General features: G+C 34.5%; 1 protein-coding gene across 1 annotated transcript in view; it reads left to right on the top strand.

Annotated features, from left to right (window-relative positions):
* The first annotated feature begins 558 nt into the window (after positions 1–558).
* LOC121738834 (sushi, von Willebrand factor type A, EGF and pentraxin domain-containing protein 1) overlaps positions 559–19,290 on the top strand; it is a 146,837-nt gene continuing 128,105 nt past the window's right edge. Inside the window, exon 1 of the mRNA XM_042131081.1 lies at positions 559–732. Coding sequence (XP_041987015.1) covers positions 675–732 — 58 coding nt within the window. The 5' untranslated portion in view covers positions 559–674. The remainder of the gene's footprint in view (positions 733–19,290) is intronic.

Genomic DNA, 19,290 nt, shown 5'->3' with positions numbered 1-19,290 from the left:
AGTGTGAAAGCCCAAGAAAAACTAAAATAGCAGCCATTTTACAACCTTGACAGAGAAAAAAATTTTGAGGGCCAATACGACATTAAAGGATCGCACACCGGTGTCGGAATGTATTTATGCATTTATGTATTTATGCACTTGAAACCACTACTTCTCTAATTTATTAACACAGATCAGTTGTAGTTGTCGAGTAGAAATTATGTTTAAATATTATTCAAATGATAAAGTAGTACCGGCCGGTACCTATCAGCTTTAATTTTTGGATGTTGTAATAAACACTTACAAAGAAAATTATGTTAATAAAACCGTATATAAAAGAGTTTAAAAAATGTTTAAAAACGCGCAGGCAAAGAGGTCAAAGTTTCTGCTGATTATCAACTGAAGCATCTGTTTGTAATAAACGGCACAATGGGCTATTTCCTTAAGTCGGAGCGGCGTTTTTGTTGAATGTCAATCGTCGTGTAGCCTTGCTCAACGCCGACTTTTGGGTTACGAATTGTAACGGTGAAAGGCGGACACGAAGTGGGGGAAACCGCGGTCCCTTGCCGCAGTCCGACGCGAGCGCATGAACGTGACGTTACGCGGATCCACGAACAAATGGAAAACTTTTACTTTCGCGCGAAATAATAAGTGTGTGTGTGAGTGATGTATTAGTGGTTATAGACGTATTCATAATGTTTCTGTGTGTTCTTGTTATTTGGAGCGCTGTCCTCTTGCCGGCTTTGGCCCAAGGTAAGGTTTCCCTGTGAAGGCTTAAAACGTGCTACCCTCGACGTCGTTTCCTTGATAGAGCCTCCAGCTGTTACCTACGTCGCGTATCACAACGACAGACTGATCCAGATTCTTAAGTTCTATAACACGCTTTTTATCTAATTACTTATACTTCTGAAATGTATCTGAAAAATGTTATAAACCGCTTGAATTTCAGTTGTAAGTCTTCTGTTATTTACATTTTAAATCCAACAGACGAATCTCAGAACTTAAAACACACCGACCAAATTTGATCTGACCATAAGAAACTAATTCTAGTTTTTAATGTATTCATTTCAACGCAACCAGCTCAAGGTCTGGATAGATTTTTTTGATACAATTAATATTATTTAAAAAAAAAAAACTTCTAGCTTAAATATAATCAAAGCAATAATTATGACTAAATGTGTCCGTGTTAAAATGACATTCACCAAATTTCGTCATCGTTTACCACTATAACAAAAATACATTTGCTGTTTATGAAACCGGTTTTGCAAATAAGCAATTTTGAGTATTCACTTTTACGAATGCCTAAATACATAGCTCTCTAACTTTATAAAACAAGAAAGCTTATTCGAAAGTAATTGGCGGTTTCTTAGAAGAGCGTTATTGTCGAATTCTAGATGAATACGTCATTATTTTTGCTTCTTATGATAATTTTTACGTTAATAGCTGTTATGGTGTATGTCGGTAGTGATTTAATTCTTACTAAAATAATTTGTTAATAATATTTTCCTTTTTTTTAATCAAGTATACAAATGTATGTACCAATTACAGTGAATTTAATAAAAAATATTGTCAGTCATAAGGCGGTATAGGTACTGATTATTTCGATAGTAAGCGCTTTTCAATTTTATTGGATACTTCCAATACTCTATTTAGTAATGCAATATGAAACGAGCATTATAGTAGTCTGATTCTAGAATGTGATTGTCCAACCGACAGCCACCCTTGACTGAACCTGAAGGTCACTTAAGAACTAACTCAGGCTATAGAAAGAATTAACATATCAATGCATATAATAACAATTGTAATTTTTAAAATGCTCTACATTTTAATTCAGCGGGGCTAAAATGGCCGTTTTAAAGAATCATGATATGAATCATAATATGATTCATTTTTCTAAAATCGCAAAATGCAACTCTGCTTGCAATTCATTTCTGTATTTTTGTACTGCGGGGCTAAAATGGTCGCCTTGTAGAATCATAATATGATTCATTATCTTAAAATTGCAAAATGGTCACTCTGCTTGCAATTTGTTTCTACAGATCGACAAGGCTTTATATTATGAACGTGGCGAAAAAAGGAACTAACGCTGCCATCATACAAAAACAGTGCAGCGCCCCCGCTCACGTTCATAAAAAGCCGAGTAATTCGTACTAATTTGATATTCGTCAGTTTGACAGTTTTGACAATTCATTTGCTGAATTGATTGAGAGGAATTGCTAAATGTGACCATTTTAGCCCCGCTAATCATAACATTTTAATGTTGATCAAAATGTATGAATGCAGATAATTATTATCCAATGCTCATGTTACATGACTGTCACCAATGAAAATTCTTTTTTACGAACTTAATAATGCTGGTAAAAAATAAATTTTGATCATAATAATATTTCAGTGCCGATTAAAACAATTCAACGCATGTATATGATTACAATTACTACATATTATAATTATTTTGTATGGCTTTATCGAGAATCGTGACATTAAACATATTACTATGTGTCAAAAAAAGTTAATGTTCTCTAGATTCATAAAGTCATAGATCAGAAAATCTTATAAATGGTATTCAGTAGATAGCGGATGTCGAATATATTTAACGGTATATTCGACCATTAGAAATAATACGATATAGGATAAGACAGACACTGAAGAATTGAGGTAAACTAGATTGTGCGAATACTCTACCTATTTATAAAACGCAATAGAACTAAATACAGTAGTATAAAAGTCATTACCCTAAGTTATCACCATTAAGAGATTATGTAGTAATACCAGCACACATTATAGAGAAAGCTAATAGCCAATATTGGCAGGCTAATGAGGTAAGAAACAATTTTTATTTGTGGAAAGTAACTATAATAATCAACTAAATTTTATCATTTTGTTACATAACTCTTTGCCTTTTACAGATACGAAGGAAAACTAATGAGAATTTTATATTCTAAAAGTGTTACACGTAATTAATATAGCTTAGTTTCAAATACAAACACTTCTTATTAACATCAAAATGGGAAATTAAAAACACTGTGACTTTATAAGGGGGCTGACATATAATCAGTTTCTAGACAGTGGAGTCTGATGTGATGTCTAACATTCACACAAATAAATTAGTTCAACATAGAGACAGCTTAGACCCGCATGAGGTAATTCATTTTTCTGACTTTTAAAGTTATCTAGAAATCAGCTTATGAGTATGTAACTATGTATGCTTCCAAATGGAGCAAATACAGTAGACCGTAGTTCCCTGTATGTGTTCACGCTCGACCCTCAGACAACCGGAAAACATACAAGGTGCGACTGTTTTTAGCGTAGGGCAGTAAGCGTTTACAATGCAAAAACAAAAGTAAAGGCGACAGATGACACAGCGCAGATTATTATGTTGTTGAACGCAATGAAACCTAAACTCACAGACGCGATAAGATAAGTTTAAGATGGAGTAAAAAGATTCCCAATTTAATACATCCATTTTAAACGTATACCTATATTATTATTACCTTAGCCTACTATAATTTAAATGATGAATCGAGGCAAAGAAATTGATATTATGCCTTTTTTAACCGACTTTCAAAAAGGTCCAAAAGGTTTCACAATACGACCGTATATTTTATACTATATCTTAGATATAAAATTCTCGTGTCACAATGTTAGGCCGCGTACTCCTCCGAAACAGCTTTACTGATTTTAACCAAATTTTATATGCATATTCAGTGGGTCTGAGAATCGGCTACTGGGTACTTATTGTATTGATAAGTGCATTTCTTGAATAAATATATATTTCTCAAAATTATAAAAATTGTTTCAGTTAATTTAAGTATAGGAATATCAATACTGTTTTTACTGTGGAAGTCGGTTTCAATATTTTGTTAAAAAAAACATTTTATTTCACCCGGTACATTTATAAGGTTTGAAAATTGCGCTTTAAGTAACCTCTCTTTTACAAATATAAAAATTATTCTACAAAAACGTAAGTTCCTGTTAGAGCCTGTTCTACACGTACTTAAATGGAACTTTGAAGGTTATATCGTTTTAAGCGCATAATATGAATAAACAATAAATATTGTAATTATTTAAATATTCATATAAAGCATTCTATTTTGCAACAAACCACTGTATGTTTTCGTAATAAATTTAAAACTAAAATAAATAAAATTATTATACAATAGGTATAGTGTTCGCTAGGAAAGACCGCACAAAATGCGTATTTGTTGAAGATAGCTCACAAGTTGCTCGTAATGCCGGCTTTCTCTTGAAACTTATTAGCGGCATGCCGTCACTTCACTAAATATAGCAACGACTTTATAACACGAGTTTAGAGCTAGAGAAAAGTATAGAACGTTTTTTTGTATTTAGTCAACAGATTTTTAGCGTACCTAATATGGATATTGAAGCTTCTATAATAGGCCTTATAAAATTATGCGTTATCTAATATCTAATGAAAACGACTTCTATTTACTGAAGTAACACAGCGTAACAAGTTACATTGTGTGCACACACAACTACCATTTTTTAATGCCATGTGTCGTGTAAACGCGGAAAAATTGCGGGTTTTATTTTTATATACAATATTATGGATTTTATTAAAGGTGTGACAGTATAACGTGCAGCAAGGCTATTGTAATATCTATGTATATTAAAACTATCATGCACTGGAATAAACATAATGTTTAACAATAATAATAATGAGCAGTGTAAATTGTAATTAATGATAGTTTTATGAGTTAGTTAATTATAATTTGTCAGAGACCTTGTAGACAATATAAATAATTTACAGTAAAACGTCATAACTGACTGACTACCAGAATCGGGCACACACACACATTAGCGTGATTTCAGATAACTATAACTAGATTTGAACACTGAACTTTTTGCGAATGTGTATTAATGCGAATATCGTCATTAAGTTTTTTAAACTTAAGGCGGGGATTAATCTCAATCAAAAACGATAACCTTGCACACAACCAAAGACCAAGCGTATACGCATCGCAATAAGATTCATTTTAGCTTAGCATAAAACTATAGGTTCTCGGGCGAATCTTCTCTATTTTTCATGTTTTTTTTAAATATCTTTGGAAATAAATATTAAGAAACAAAATTGTTCGGTTAAAAAAAATTTAATATAGATTTACTAACAATTTATTCAAATAAAATGTACAATTATCCTAGTTAATACTTATATTTCGATGAAATAGAGTTTTTTCGGAGGTAAGTTTGTAAATTAATTACAGCCAAAGTATTACGTTTTATTAAAATGTTTATGGTTTAAGGTATTTGGAATATTTTGCTTTATATCTCATATTTTTTAACACTTCGTTATTATATTGGAACTAGGTAAACCGGGAGTCACGGAATAACAAATTGGGGTTTATCCTCGCCTTAATGACGATATTCGCACATTTAAATCTTAATATATATATATAATTGGAACCTCGGAATTGGCTCCAACGATTTTCATGAAATTTAGTATATAGGGGGTTTCGGGGGCGATAAATCGATCTAGCTAGGAATCATTTTTAGAAAATGTCATTTTATTCATGTTTTTACCGAGCCTTACACATTTCTATTTCATTTCATTTATTTAATATTAGACACTGCTTAATAATCACGTGAGGTAAAGCGCCTGCTGCTATTTGATTAAATAGGTTTTTTTACACTTTTTATGTTGTTCAAAAAAAATTATGCAGCAGCGCCAAAGTGATATTTAAAGGAAAAGAATGACTTACTTTAATAATTTATACTGTAACACACTAGTGTAGTAACACAAAGGAGTGAAAAGAGATCAAGGACGAGAATTAATGTAACTCAATACAAGGTATTGTAAGGCTGCTACAATATCTTGCTTGTTTACCTGTTTTATTAGCTTTGCCTGTATTAAATTGGGTTTTATAGCTTATATTATTGCCGTTATTCTAACGTTCCTTCTATTTATAGTAGTAACATAATCTTATATATAAAATTCTCGTGTCACAATGTTAGTTACAGAACTCCACCAAAACGGCTTTACTGATTTTTACCAAATTTTATATGCATATTCAGTGGGTCTGGGAATCGGCTACTGGGTACTTTTATATTGATAAGTGCATTTGTTGAATAAATAAGCGTAAATTATTACAACTCGAGACTGACGGCGACCATTGTTTATGCGACGGGATAGCGATGGACGTTGCCATGGTGACATACTTATTTAATCACTTCAATAAAATAATATGGGTGAAAGGTGAAATACTTTATATTATGCCAAAGAAACTTTTACCGGGACAGCTAGTAATATTATAGTATACAAACATAAGTATGTTTGTATATTATAATATTACTAGCTGTAATAAGTAAACCAAGTGGTTTACTTCTAACTTTTAATTTATTTTGATCTAAATTTGTTGACATCACAATATTAAAGATGTATCAAAACAAAGTACATAGGTACTTTAGGATGAGTATGTGTCCCTTATATGGAGTTTACTGTGAAAGTGTCAGCACTGAAAGAGCAAATATTGTGATTTGTATGGGCAAGCGCCCCAGTGCAGCAAGAACTTTTCAATAAAAAAAAACTCTTTCAGTGCTTTTCACAGCGAACTCTATATACGCACCATTAAGAATTATCACTAGGTTTTATTTCACCCTGTATTTACTAAGTGGATTATATTTAAAAAAATATTGATAGCAGTTACCAGATTATACCCGTCAAAAGTGGTGAACCGCTTCTATCTTCAACTGTTCGAGGAACCTACTTTACAATTGAAAAACATAACTCTCCTGTCGCAGTCGGTTTAACATAATATAACCTATAAATACGTAGCGCGCGTCAACCAGTATTGAGAACCGCTTTCGCGACTCAGACCAGTATGTTATTATACTCGGAGAAAGTTTGAACATAGCTTTATCATACTAAGGTTCTAGTATAAGTTTGTTTTTAATATTAGCAGATATAATTTTGATTAATCCTTAACTTTCAGCGAGAAAATCTTTCCTATCTAATCGGTCCTATGTTTATTATTTACAACGTCCGATATATTATTTGTAATCATTTAGCAAATTAATTTTAAATTACAAATATCCTATTATATTTTGTAATAGGAATAACAGAACACACTAAAAACTATCCAAGGGCGAGTCAGGAGTCAGGACCCTAGAGAGGATTCCGCTATCAAGCCGATGTAGTAATTATGCCGTTATATATTTTCATTTTGAATTTAAGTACCGGTTAAATTGAAGTATTACTCACTGTTCTAAGCTTCATAAAACAATGTTATCTCGCGGCCCCTTTCTTTAAGAATGTCAATCTGCATATTATTGAAATGAGATCAAAATTTAAGTCAATCGAAAGTGTTCGTCGGAGGAAATGTGAAAGTAGGCATATTTATGTAACTGTAATTTACGCGGATTAATCACTTCAGTTACCACAAAACACGAGACCGACCATTAGCAATGTGATTGAATTTACGCAATAGACATGCAATGTAAAAGTTTCACCAGAAAAGTTCATCAATTTCTATTGTGGCTTCTCCATTGGCTTATGATGAATGAACAAGCCACAATTAACTTACGGTGATTCTATGATTGATATACGGTTATTTCCACGATCGACGACGATTGTGCTAATCTATAGCACAATTTGCAAATAAATATTAATATAAATAGCTTCAAAGGAGGGACATACTTAAATAGCTTCTTTTGAGAAGCTCGATCAGACTGTTCTGTCCGTATTTTTTTTGTATTCTGTAGTTTGTATTGATTTTTTAAATTGTTGATTTCATATGAAAGTCAGTTTTTAACCTACTTCAAAAAAGGAGGAGGTTATATGTTCGGCTGTGGATATTTTTTTATTTTTTTTATTTGTGTATGTTCAACGATTACTGCGCCGTTTGAGAACCGATTTTCAAAATTTTTGTTTTGTTGAATGAGGTTTCACTCCAATTTGGTCCCATTTTCACAAAAGTGGTGACCATGAGTAATCGAGGGAACTCCTCGAAATTTATATGGAAACATAATATTATGGTGATTTTGGTTTTATGAGAAGCATCCTAAGCATATGCTACCAAAACGCAAGATTTTGCACCAAGGTATACTATGTATATGTAAGGTTCCGAAGATACTAAGAGAACATTCCTTATAGATACAAGTTTGGGGGTTTAGGCGCTGTTTTAAGAACTGAAAGCATATGCTACTATGCAAATTACATTCATCATCATCATCATCATCATCATCATTACCACGACAGGGTCACCAATGTCACAAAAATTGAACGTAACAAATTCAACTCCAGAGCGTAAGGAGTAAGTAAGTTGCTTCGATAATACAAGTAACATCACCTGTCTCACTTCCACACAAACGGCGCAAAATCGCGTAGATATTATTTACCTACTATTCTAGAAAACAACCTAATTTCAACCTTTTGCTTTACGTTTAGCGTTCAGTACAATAACTGTCTGCCGTCTCGCTTCAATCTGCCAGCTTACTTTTGTTTCTTTTAACACGTGTTCACTTCGATTTTTTTAAATGTAAGTATTGTTTAAAATTATCTGCAGCTGATAATATTAATATATTTTGTATGTGTGACTGTTAACAAATTGTAATAAAATAAGATACGTAGAATAATATGCAGGTGTGTTATTCTACGTAAGTACCTATAGTACGCGATGGTTTACTAGGTAAGTAACTAAAAAGAGTGAAATTATTATTTTTAACAAAAAATTAAAACCGACTTCCAAGGTAAAAACAATAATAACATCCATATGAACTAAAAAGTATTAAATAATTTTTCATATCTAATAGTACCTTTTTCCGAATTCGGCTAAAAATCAACTATTTCTGTACTCAATCTTCATAATTTTGAAGTCGGTGCCAGTTCCAAAAGTTTCAAAATATATTCTGGCAGACTGAAGATTCAGCTATATCTGGCACCGACTTCAAAATGATGAAGATTGAGTACAGAAACAGTTGATTTTTAGCCGAATTCGGAAAAAGGCACTATTAGATAGGAAAAATTATTTAATACTTTTTAGTTCATATAATATGGATGTTATTATTATTTTTACCTTGGAAGTCGGTTTTAATTTTTTGTTAAAAATATTATTTTTTTTTTCGTAAAATAATACAGGTTCAACTTTATCATTAAGTACCTATTTGTTTTATGTTGAAGTATCTTTCGGAACACATGTGACTTGACAAATATTTATTTAAAGTCCTTAATAGTCCCTTACAAAATATCGAAACAACAGGACTAACATCTGGTGCGATTTTTTTTAATTCATAGAACCATCCTAAAAATCACAATACCTAACACAAGTAGTCCTAAGCACAATATTATGTTCTTAGGGGTCATTCAAAAAGTATGTGACTCGAAAACGGGGTTTCGACAAAGTGTGACATGGTGAGTCAAGAAGTGAAGGAGTGGAGTTGGAGTGGAGTGGAGTGGAGACCTAAGTATCGTATCATCACATTTTAATTTTAATTGGTTACTGTTACTACTACTGGTAAGTATTGAACTGGTTTTAATTTGTGGACGTAAAATTGCACATTTTTGACGTCACACTAGGGAGATAGGGGTGAGGGGGTTTCTCACAAATGTGACCGCTTGTGACAAGAAGGGTACGGTCTAAAAATCATAAAATATGTGTAGCGTACTTGATGGATTGTCCCTTACCACTGACCGATACTTCTACAAATCATGTCAAACCGTTAACTCGTAAGATAGATACGGTCAAGCACCGACTTGTGCCACATTTTCTTCTCTCGTACGCTTGCAATAGGGTCAATAGTCGTACACCGGGTTAAGTTCACAGCACACATAATATCAATTCGAAAAGACAAATGTACCACCGAAAAAATTGATTTATAGTCAGTTGACAGGCCTACGTCATGGTCGGATTATGTCAATTCAATGTCTGTCAATGTAATTCGTGATCTGACGGCTGGGTTTGACAAAACGTTGCCAAATACGAAGGTCCGCCACCTGCCTATGAAATATGAAATTAACTTTTTCGATAGTACATAATAAATCAGCTTTGGCGATGGTTATTTACAATTAAGTATAACAGAAAACTAGCAACAAAATGAAAGAGAACCCTTTGGCTGTTGAATATGTAGGTAATGAGGAAGTGTCCTGCAGTGGCAAAATTGAGCGTTCTCACATTATTCTATCCGATATCGTGTCGAATGGGAACTTGACTTCTCTATTGCGAGTTCTCGCCGGGTTAGTTCCCGGTTGTACTTAAGTCAACGCGTAAACATTCTAAAAAAAATTGTTCCTATTCAGATTTTTTTTCTATCAATGTGTACGACTGATTTTGAGATTTGGTTTGTCAGAACGCGTTTGACTTTAGTTTAACATTAAATGAGAACACTATATTTGATCTTTCTGAACTAGATCGTAGACACTGACCCTAGCTATTCCTCAAGGAAGGCCATTGTTACAGATCGAGGCTAACACAAAATCGACCGACATCGATATCGCATCGTACAATGTGAATACGCTCTCAGGCTTCATATATCGGACGACTTCCTCGTTATCGCGGCTTTGAGACCTATGCGAGATTAATCGCATCAGTGACATTCGATGTAATTTAATGCCTAGCGACCAAAAGGATAAAAGGACCTCAGGCTACCTGTGAACTTGCTGAATCGATTTTAATCATATTTTCAGTAGCTATATATACACATTTCCCCCCCTTTGTCGCCTCCGTGTTCTAGAGCACGGCTCTTGACTCGGAGGTCGTGGGTTCGATTCCCGCGTTGGAAACATGTTATTTCCAAGTTTGGTTAGGACAATGCAGGCTGATCATCTGATTGTCTGACAAGTAAGATGATCCATGCGTCGGATGAGCATGTAAAAAGTCGGTCCTGCGCCTGATCTCTCGCCAGTCGTGTCGGTCGTCCGTCTCACTGGGTTATGAGAGTAAAGGAATAGAGAGTGCTCTTGTGTACTGCGCACACACTTGGGCACTATAAAATTACTCCTGCGTAGCTGACCTGGTTTCAATGAAACCGGCCACCGTCACCGAAACCGGTGTGGGAGCTATTATTATTATATATATACTTAATAGAATAGACTATAATATATTATACATATAATAAATAAATATATATTTATTGTTTTATAAATTACATAATAATAATATTAATGTTTTGAACGGTGAGGTCCCAGTCGGTGTGGCGGCCAGTACGAGTAGATCCGACATTTTCCGATTTCCTTAGATTTTATGCTGCTCCACCCTTTGCCTTTAGATGTTCTGACATTGGCTTGGTGGAGAGGGGTCACTTAATCAGGGAGGGGTCAGATTTTGTGATAAATTTATTTAAGGGTTAATTGCACTCAGAGTCGTATATTACTTTATTGTAATTAAGTGTAGAGTTTGACAGATAACGTATTTTTTTTGTCTGTCACAACATCTAAAGGCAAAGCTTTAGATGTTGTGACATTGGCTTGGTGGAGAGGGGTCACTCAAGCTGGGTGGAGTTTCTAGGGTGTTAAAGAGATATCGTTCTGTGTCGAATCTACCCGCCATGTGGCTTAGGACTTTATCGTTCCTGTCTTTTATAGCCATTTTTATGTTATAATCTTTTATGTGTTCGGTTGACACCTCCGTGGCTCTTTTTATGAAGCTTGCCACAGCGTCTCCATCAGTGTCAGTGTAATAGACACAGGTGTTAGTGTGCCAGGATATAGCTACAACTGCATGAGGAACGCTGTCATGGATTGCCAGCTTTCGGGACTTGGTCTGTATGATGATCACCGAAGGACTCGTTAATCCTTGAGCTTCATGGATTGTGAGGACGCGAGAGTCCGTTCCCGATCCATGGCCTGTATTAGTGAGGGCTGCTTTCTCCTCTTCTGTGTGGACAAGATACAAGGTATTTAGATCGGTTTTAGGTATTCTAGCTCCTGTATACTTCATTAGCTTTAGGGACCGCACAATTTCCTTCGATGAATAGATGTTATTATAGACCATGCTTAAGGCGTATGCCACATCCATAGGGCTCCTGTGTGTGCAAGACAACTCCTGGGTGATGTTGGTTACCAGGTTTGGACGAGTGTAATTAAGTTTAAAGAGGTTTTCATGCTCTATAAACGGAAGTTGGTTAATATCTCCAATGAGGATGACATCGTTGGCACCTGTTAACTGATTCGCCATGACGATTGAGCCGAAATGGTTCATGAGGGCTTCGTCAACTATCAGCCTTTTGTAGGTTCCTTTTGTCCCATTTACCAGCAAAGAGGCCATGGTACGAACTTTATCTTTAACTTTGTTGCCAGTTCGTAGCGATAGCCTTTGCTTCAGATCCTCGGCTGCTTCGATTGTCGTTGTTATTATAACGTCTGTTTCCTCATTGAAGTTATTAATGATCCAAGTTGTCTTTCCATATCCAGGAACCCCATTGACCCACGAGTAGTTGATAGGTTTCGCGAATATGTCCCAGTCCATGCTGGATTCGGGGTCCCCAGATAAGACTTCTGCCATTTCTAGTATCCTGTCTTCCAGCATTATTCTGGTACATTCCGCTATTACCACTATTGGATCCTCAGATTTTGTGATAAATTTATTTAAGGGTTAATTGCACTCAGAGTCGTATATTACTTTATTGTAATTAAGTGTAGAGTTTGACAGATAACGTATTTTTTTGTCTGTCTTCAAAATTAGAGATGATTGTATTTTTTTTTCTTAATCTGTGCTGTTTTTGTCTACGAACCCTATAAGACAACACATTTTTATCGAGTTTTGTCAAGATTTTGACAAACGAGAAGAGTAGTTTGTCGATATACACCTATTATTATCTGTGAAGCTAGTCAACGAACGAGAAAATTATCTCTCGACGTACGAATGTTAGGGAAAAAGAAATATATTATATCGATATCGATAATATAACTACGCTCGAGAGTGAGATAAGATCTCGTTGTGCGCATCATAGGCCGGCTGCACTATCCCTGCTATATTGTAGTCACTAAAGAGATATTTCAAATACAAGACAGGCGTAATCACAATATAGAGCACAAAAAATTAGTTTAAAGTTCTTTTTTTAATTTTCTGGAACCTATAAAGTAAATACTTAAATATAATATAATGATATCGTAAGGATATTGTTTAAATATTTTTTTTAATTTTCTAGAGCCTATTACTAAAAAATTGTATGTTATTATTATGTTTTCCTAAGGTCATACATTTAAATAATACGCTGTCAATTGGATTTAATTACTACAAGAATAAGTATGTGTGTAAAATGCATGTTGTATGCTAGTAGGCAGTAATAAAATCGACTCTACATCTTCTTTTCCGTACAAAAACTTATATTTTTATTCTGAAGGTAGCGTTATAAATTTAATATAATCAAAGTAAATTTATAATAAAGGCCATAGCGCGAACATGGTAGCCACTAGCTGGTCACACTTCGGTATGTTATTTACGTGGGCCGCGGCGCACGTCAAGCATTGCTCATAACAACTTGTTTATATGGGAATTCGCCTTGAAATTTAGGACAATGTACATTGGTTCGACAATGCTTCAAGAATTGCGTTGTTCTTGCTCACATAAAGTGGAAGCAATATTATTTATTATTTTGAAAAATTTTATATATTAAGACATTACACTTGTTTCAAAATCAATTTTTGGTGAGCAGACGTCCGTTTGTCGTGCATTTATTCCAGACAAAAATTATCCTCTGGCCTTCCCTGGGACTCAAAAAATTCTTATACAAAACATGATGTAAAGACAAACTTATTTTGCATTTATTATATTAGTAGTAACCTGCATTGAAATGGTCAAAATAAAAGTGTAACGACTGAAAAACTTCAAGAACAATAATTTAAATTGAAACGAAAATATGCTAATAATTGTGCCTAATGTTACACAAGACGGCCTCAGTATAATCCACTAACGATCTACTTATGAGAATTTGCTCAAGAAGCACCATTCTTGGCATTTCCAACGAAAAGTCAAGGATTTAAAGCGGGTGCATTGTACTAGTTCGCCTACGCCGTACTACCTCAGGCCTCTAACTTACTTCCTGTTTCAATATCAATTATTCTTATTAAAGCAAACATTTTGGTATTTTATGCTTAAATAAGCTAACCTAATGTCTCTTATCAATGCATACTAATATCAAAAATGCGAAAATGTGTCTGTCTATCAGTCTGTTTGTCTGTTACCTCTTCACGCCTTAACCGTTAAACCGATTTTGCTGGGATGTGGAGGTACTTTGAGCCCCGGGAAAGGATAAAAGATACTTTTTATCCTTTCCCGTGTGTGCGAGTCCCGCGTGATAAACAAATTTTGGAGCAACGGAGTTTCGGCCGTCATCTAATAAGATCTGGTAATATTTTTTAAATGTTGCATGTGCATCGCAACACAAAGTGTAATAATATTATCTGTCTTTTCATTTAATGGTATAATATGTCTGACAAATAGATAATTAAGTACATTTTTGGCAACATTTTAGAATTCGGAAGTTAGGGCCAGGCTACAACACTGCGTTGCGGCGTCGTATCGCCTAAACAACATCGCACAGAAATGCGATGCGCTCTTGACTCTTTACATCGAAAATTTTCACGATGCGTTCTGCGGCGTCATAGATTTATACGATGCGACGCCGCAACGCAGTGTTGTGGCCTGGCCCTTATGTGTGGGATGCAAATAATTAATATGTATATACAGGGTGTAACCAAACAAAATGCAATAATACTTTAAGTGTATATAATATGTGTATATAGCAGCGCTAAAAGAGTTTTATTTTTGTGATTTGTTTAAACTATAGGCATTAGGTAAGCACCCCAGCACCATGCATTTGCTAATACAAAAAAGTTACTTTTTAGCGCTGCTACTTTCAAAGTGAATTTTATACAGGGGATCATACACACTTTAAAATAATATTATCGCTTTGTTCTGTAACATTCTGTATATCAAACATTGAAACTAATTCAGAGCAGTCAGAGTTGTCCATTCTGTTTTGTAACTACATATTAGTATTTAACATTTCGGTTCTGCTTTTAATTTAGCTTTTTGCAACATCGTTCAGTCAGTATGAATGTGAAATTGTTCATAATATAATGGTTGAAATTTTATGTATAAATCTATCTTAAATATATATAATATATATAAAACTCAAAGGTGACTGACTGATTGACATAGTGATCTATCAACGCACAGCCTAAACCACTTTACGGATCGGGCTGAAATTTGGCATGCAGGTAGATGTTATAACGTAGGCATCCGTTAAGAAAGGATTTTGATAAATTCCAACCCCAAGGGGTTCAAATAGGGGATGAAAGTTTGTATATAATAAAACTTCTTAACGCGAGCGAAGCCGCGGGCAAAAGCTCGTAAACATATAAAACTCAAAGGTGACTGACTGACATGGTGATCTATCAACGCACAGCCCAAACCACAGGACCAATCGGGCTGAAATTTGGCATGTAGGTAGATGATATGACGTAGGCATCCGCTAAGAAAGGATTTTGATCAATTCTACCTCCAAGGGGTTAAAATAGGGGATGAAAGTTTGTATATAATAATACTTCTTAACGCGAGCGAAGCCGCGGGCAAAGCTCGTATATCATAAAAAAGGTTTTTTTCATGAAAATTACTCCGAAACAATTGAACTGACTTTGATATAATATAATAATAAAAATACTGGAATACATACAAAGGGAACATCAGCGGGGCTAAAATGGTCGCTTTGAAGAATCATGATTTGAATCATAATAATATAATGATTCATTTTTCTAAAATCGCAAAATGCAACTCTGCTTGCAATTCATTTCTGTATTTTTGTACTGATTTGACATTTGTCAGTTTGACAGTTTTGACAATTCATTTGCTGAATTGATTGAGAGGGATGGCTAAATGTGACCATTTTAGCCCCGCTGAGTTTTCTTATGAAATTTTTTCGATTTGAAAATGGCCAACCGCCTACCTCATCGGGTTTTGAACCAAAGGTCTTTACTCTTTAGTTTGAGCTACATCGATATAATGAAAGAAACGGCCTAAAATAATGGCGCACAAAGAAAAGGTCTAATAACTAATTTGTGTCCAAACAGAGCCTTGACCAGTCCATTGTGACGTGTAACGCCGACACAGCCTCCGTTTGGGCGGACAACGGTATCATATTGTATGCTTTTAAATACCTACTGGAATATTTTTCTTAAAATATTTACTCGAAAGAAGTGTTAGGGTCAATTCAGACCGTAACACGACGCGTGGATGCATTTCTATATATATATATATATATACACACACACACACACACACGTGGGAGAGCATGCTTCTGCACGAATGGGCCGGCTCGACCGGAGAAATACCACGTTCTCACAGAAAATCGGCGTGAAACAGCGCTTGCGCTGTGTTTCGCCGAGTGAGTGAGTTTACTGGAGGCCTAATACCCTAACCTATTCCCTTCCCTACCCTCCCCTATTCCCTTCCCATCCCCACCCTCCCCTATTACCCTATTCCCTCTTAAAACGCCGGCGACGCACCTGCAGCTCTTCTGATGCTGCGAGTGTCCATGGGCGACGGAAGTTGCTTTCCATCAGTGACCCGTTTGCTCGTTTGCCCCCTTATTTCATAAAAAAAAAAAACTAAAATTGTACTGAATTCACAGACTTCAATTGCGTGAGAGATGAGACGTCTTACAAATTGATTGCGGTCCGAATTGACCCTCAGAATTATAATACTTGTATGTTTTTCTTAAAATTTATTTTGCTCAAAAGAAGTGTATTTTTTTCTTCTTCGCTTGGCGGTAGTAAATTTATAAGCACAAAAAAATTTTTTTTTTGCAAATCACTTTCCTGGTCCTTAGGGCTTCATTTATGAAAAAAAAAAACAAAAATATTCAATAATGTTACTTACCACTTACGTATTCAATTCATTTATAATCTAGGAACGTTTTAAATTGAACAATCTAAGATCGTTTTCAATATTTCATAGACTATAGTGTGATCTCGTTTTCTCCATTGTGTTCATGGCACCTTAAAGATAAAAGTTTTGCAAGATAGATTAACGGAAACCATACCTACTAGAAAAGTACCATACCATATGAGAAAAGTTGTATTGCATGTCGCTCCAAGTTTTTTCACAAAAAGATGTAAAGCCGAACAAGCAGAAAGAAAGAACCGATTCGAACATACTATAACGTGAATAACGTTTATTAATATGGCAAAGGAAGTGTCAAAATTGAAGACGTGTGTGGATAAAGTGGGTAACTAACAACTTGAAAATGAAAATGGAGGCTTTAGGACCGCAAAAATGACAGAAATAAACGATTATATAAAATATGAGGATATATATAAGATACCAGACATAATAAAGTAGATTTAGTTACAAAGTTTGTTCAAATTATAAGGGTAAAAGTGACTAATTCATCGTATGTTAAGAAATATTAGTATGATATTAGTTATGAGTTTTCGAGTGGATACTTTTATTGCAGACAAAACATTATTATCCAAACGACAATGAGCAAAACTGCCTTATTTTTGTAGGAACATTGGGATTAATTAAGAAACGAAAAACAATGTTAATAAACAAAGAAGTAATGAAAGAAGATAAACAAAGTTGTTTATATTAGTTGTCCCGAAAAAAGAATTTTGTTTTTATTACCATCTTTAGTTCTGATCATCATCTCGGCAATGATCATCTCGGTCATTAACAAACTTATTTTAAACTAGATGACACCCAGAATACCGGTGCGAAAAAAATCGTACTTATTCATTTTTTCGAGGTAAAAAGTATCCTTGTATTTAAAGGCCTTCAGCCTTGTATATTATGTCCTCTCCCGGAGCTCAAAGTATCTCCATTCTCCATTCCAAATTTCAGCAAAATTGATTCAGCGGTTTGGGCGTGAAGTCGAGGTAACAGACAGACACACTTTCGCATCTGTAATATTAGAATGGTTTGACGATAAATAATGTTCCATAAGAACAAGCGCATAAAATTTAATGCCATAATCAGTTTTGCTTATTTTGAACATTTCAATGTTTTCAATGTAATTTTAATTAATTTCACGTAAAATAATAAAATAAAATTCCTATTAATAATTAAACTTATAAAACTAAACCAGACCACTATTCTGTTTTATCACATCCATAATTCAATAATAATAATAATAATAATAATAATATCAATATTATAAATGCGAAAGTGTCTGTCTGTTGCCTCTTCACGCCCAAACTGCTGAATCAATTCTGCTGAAATTTGGTATGAAGACTCTTTGAGTCCCGGTTAAAGACTAACGGCCATTCCCAATATTTGATCTATCTCTGGTTTTGCCCTACTAGAGATAGGGATAAATCACATTAGACATTAGAGACATATATTTTATGTCAATTGTGAGCTATTCCTATCTCTAGTAGGGCAAAACCAGAGATAGATCAAATATTGGGAACGGCCGTTAGGATACTTTTTATCCCGAAAAAATGTACGGTTACTGCGCGATAAACGTCATCTGGTAACCTATAAATTATAAACAACTGGCAGGGCTGTTCCCACAGACTGCAACATAGTTGGCACTTGAAGTGTTCGCTCGGTAACTGCAGTAGATTTCGCCGAAATAAAAGCTCGTTATCGAAAGTGTGTGATCATAGTTCATACCCAGCTCTTCGGTTCAGTCAGAGTAGACAGAATGATATATGTCTATTGTGGTTCAGTGATTGGGCGTAAAACAGACTGACACTTTAAAGATTTTAGTTTGATGTAGATGATATATAAGGTAAAAGCACTAATGGTAGACTCGGAACTAATAGATGACACTTACGACAAAAATACCATAAAAATAAGAATTAGTCTAATTTTTTCTCAACACTATAAATTTTATAAGCTTCTCAAGCTATCTGTTGACGTGAAAAAATATATTATGGACGCCTTCGGGAACAAAATTTTAAAATAGGATCAGTTTTCGTAAAAAATGTGACCGCGTCAACATGCGCTCGGCAGTTTCATAGCAAATAGGTTAAGGAAGACGAAATTTTGCACGTAACTTTTGAATACATTTATTTGATTTTTTGTAATTTCTATTGATTTCATTGGATTGATGGTCATGTTGTTCACACTAATTAATGTTTATTTATGATTTTTTATCCATTTTCCCTAACAATATAACAGGTGTCTACTATTAGTGCTTGAACATGTAAAAAACCTAATAGATGACATGGAACTCATATCATCATTTTGCAATACATACTAAAGTTATTTTGTAGTTTATTCTACCGCAAATATCATCAATATTATCTGTAAATATAATTCTATTAACAAGCTAACAAATTAGAACTGCTGTACCTAAAAATTGACATATTAGACCTTGTCTGATCTAAACATCGATTGCTTTAGTTTTTTAGCA

Source organism: Aricia agestis, chromosome Z (assembly GCF_905147365.1).
Source record: "Aricia agestis chromosome Z, ilAriAges1.1, whole genome shotgun sequence".
NCBI lineage: Eukaryota > Metazoa > Arthropoda > Insecta > Lepidoptera > Lycaenidae > Aricia > Aricia agestis.
Note: the sequence above shows the minus strand (reverse complement) of the source record. Positions and strands in the feature narration are given on the sequence as shown.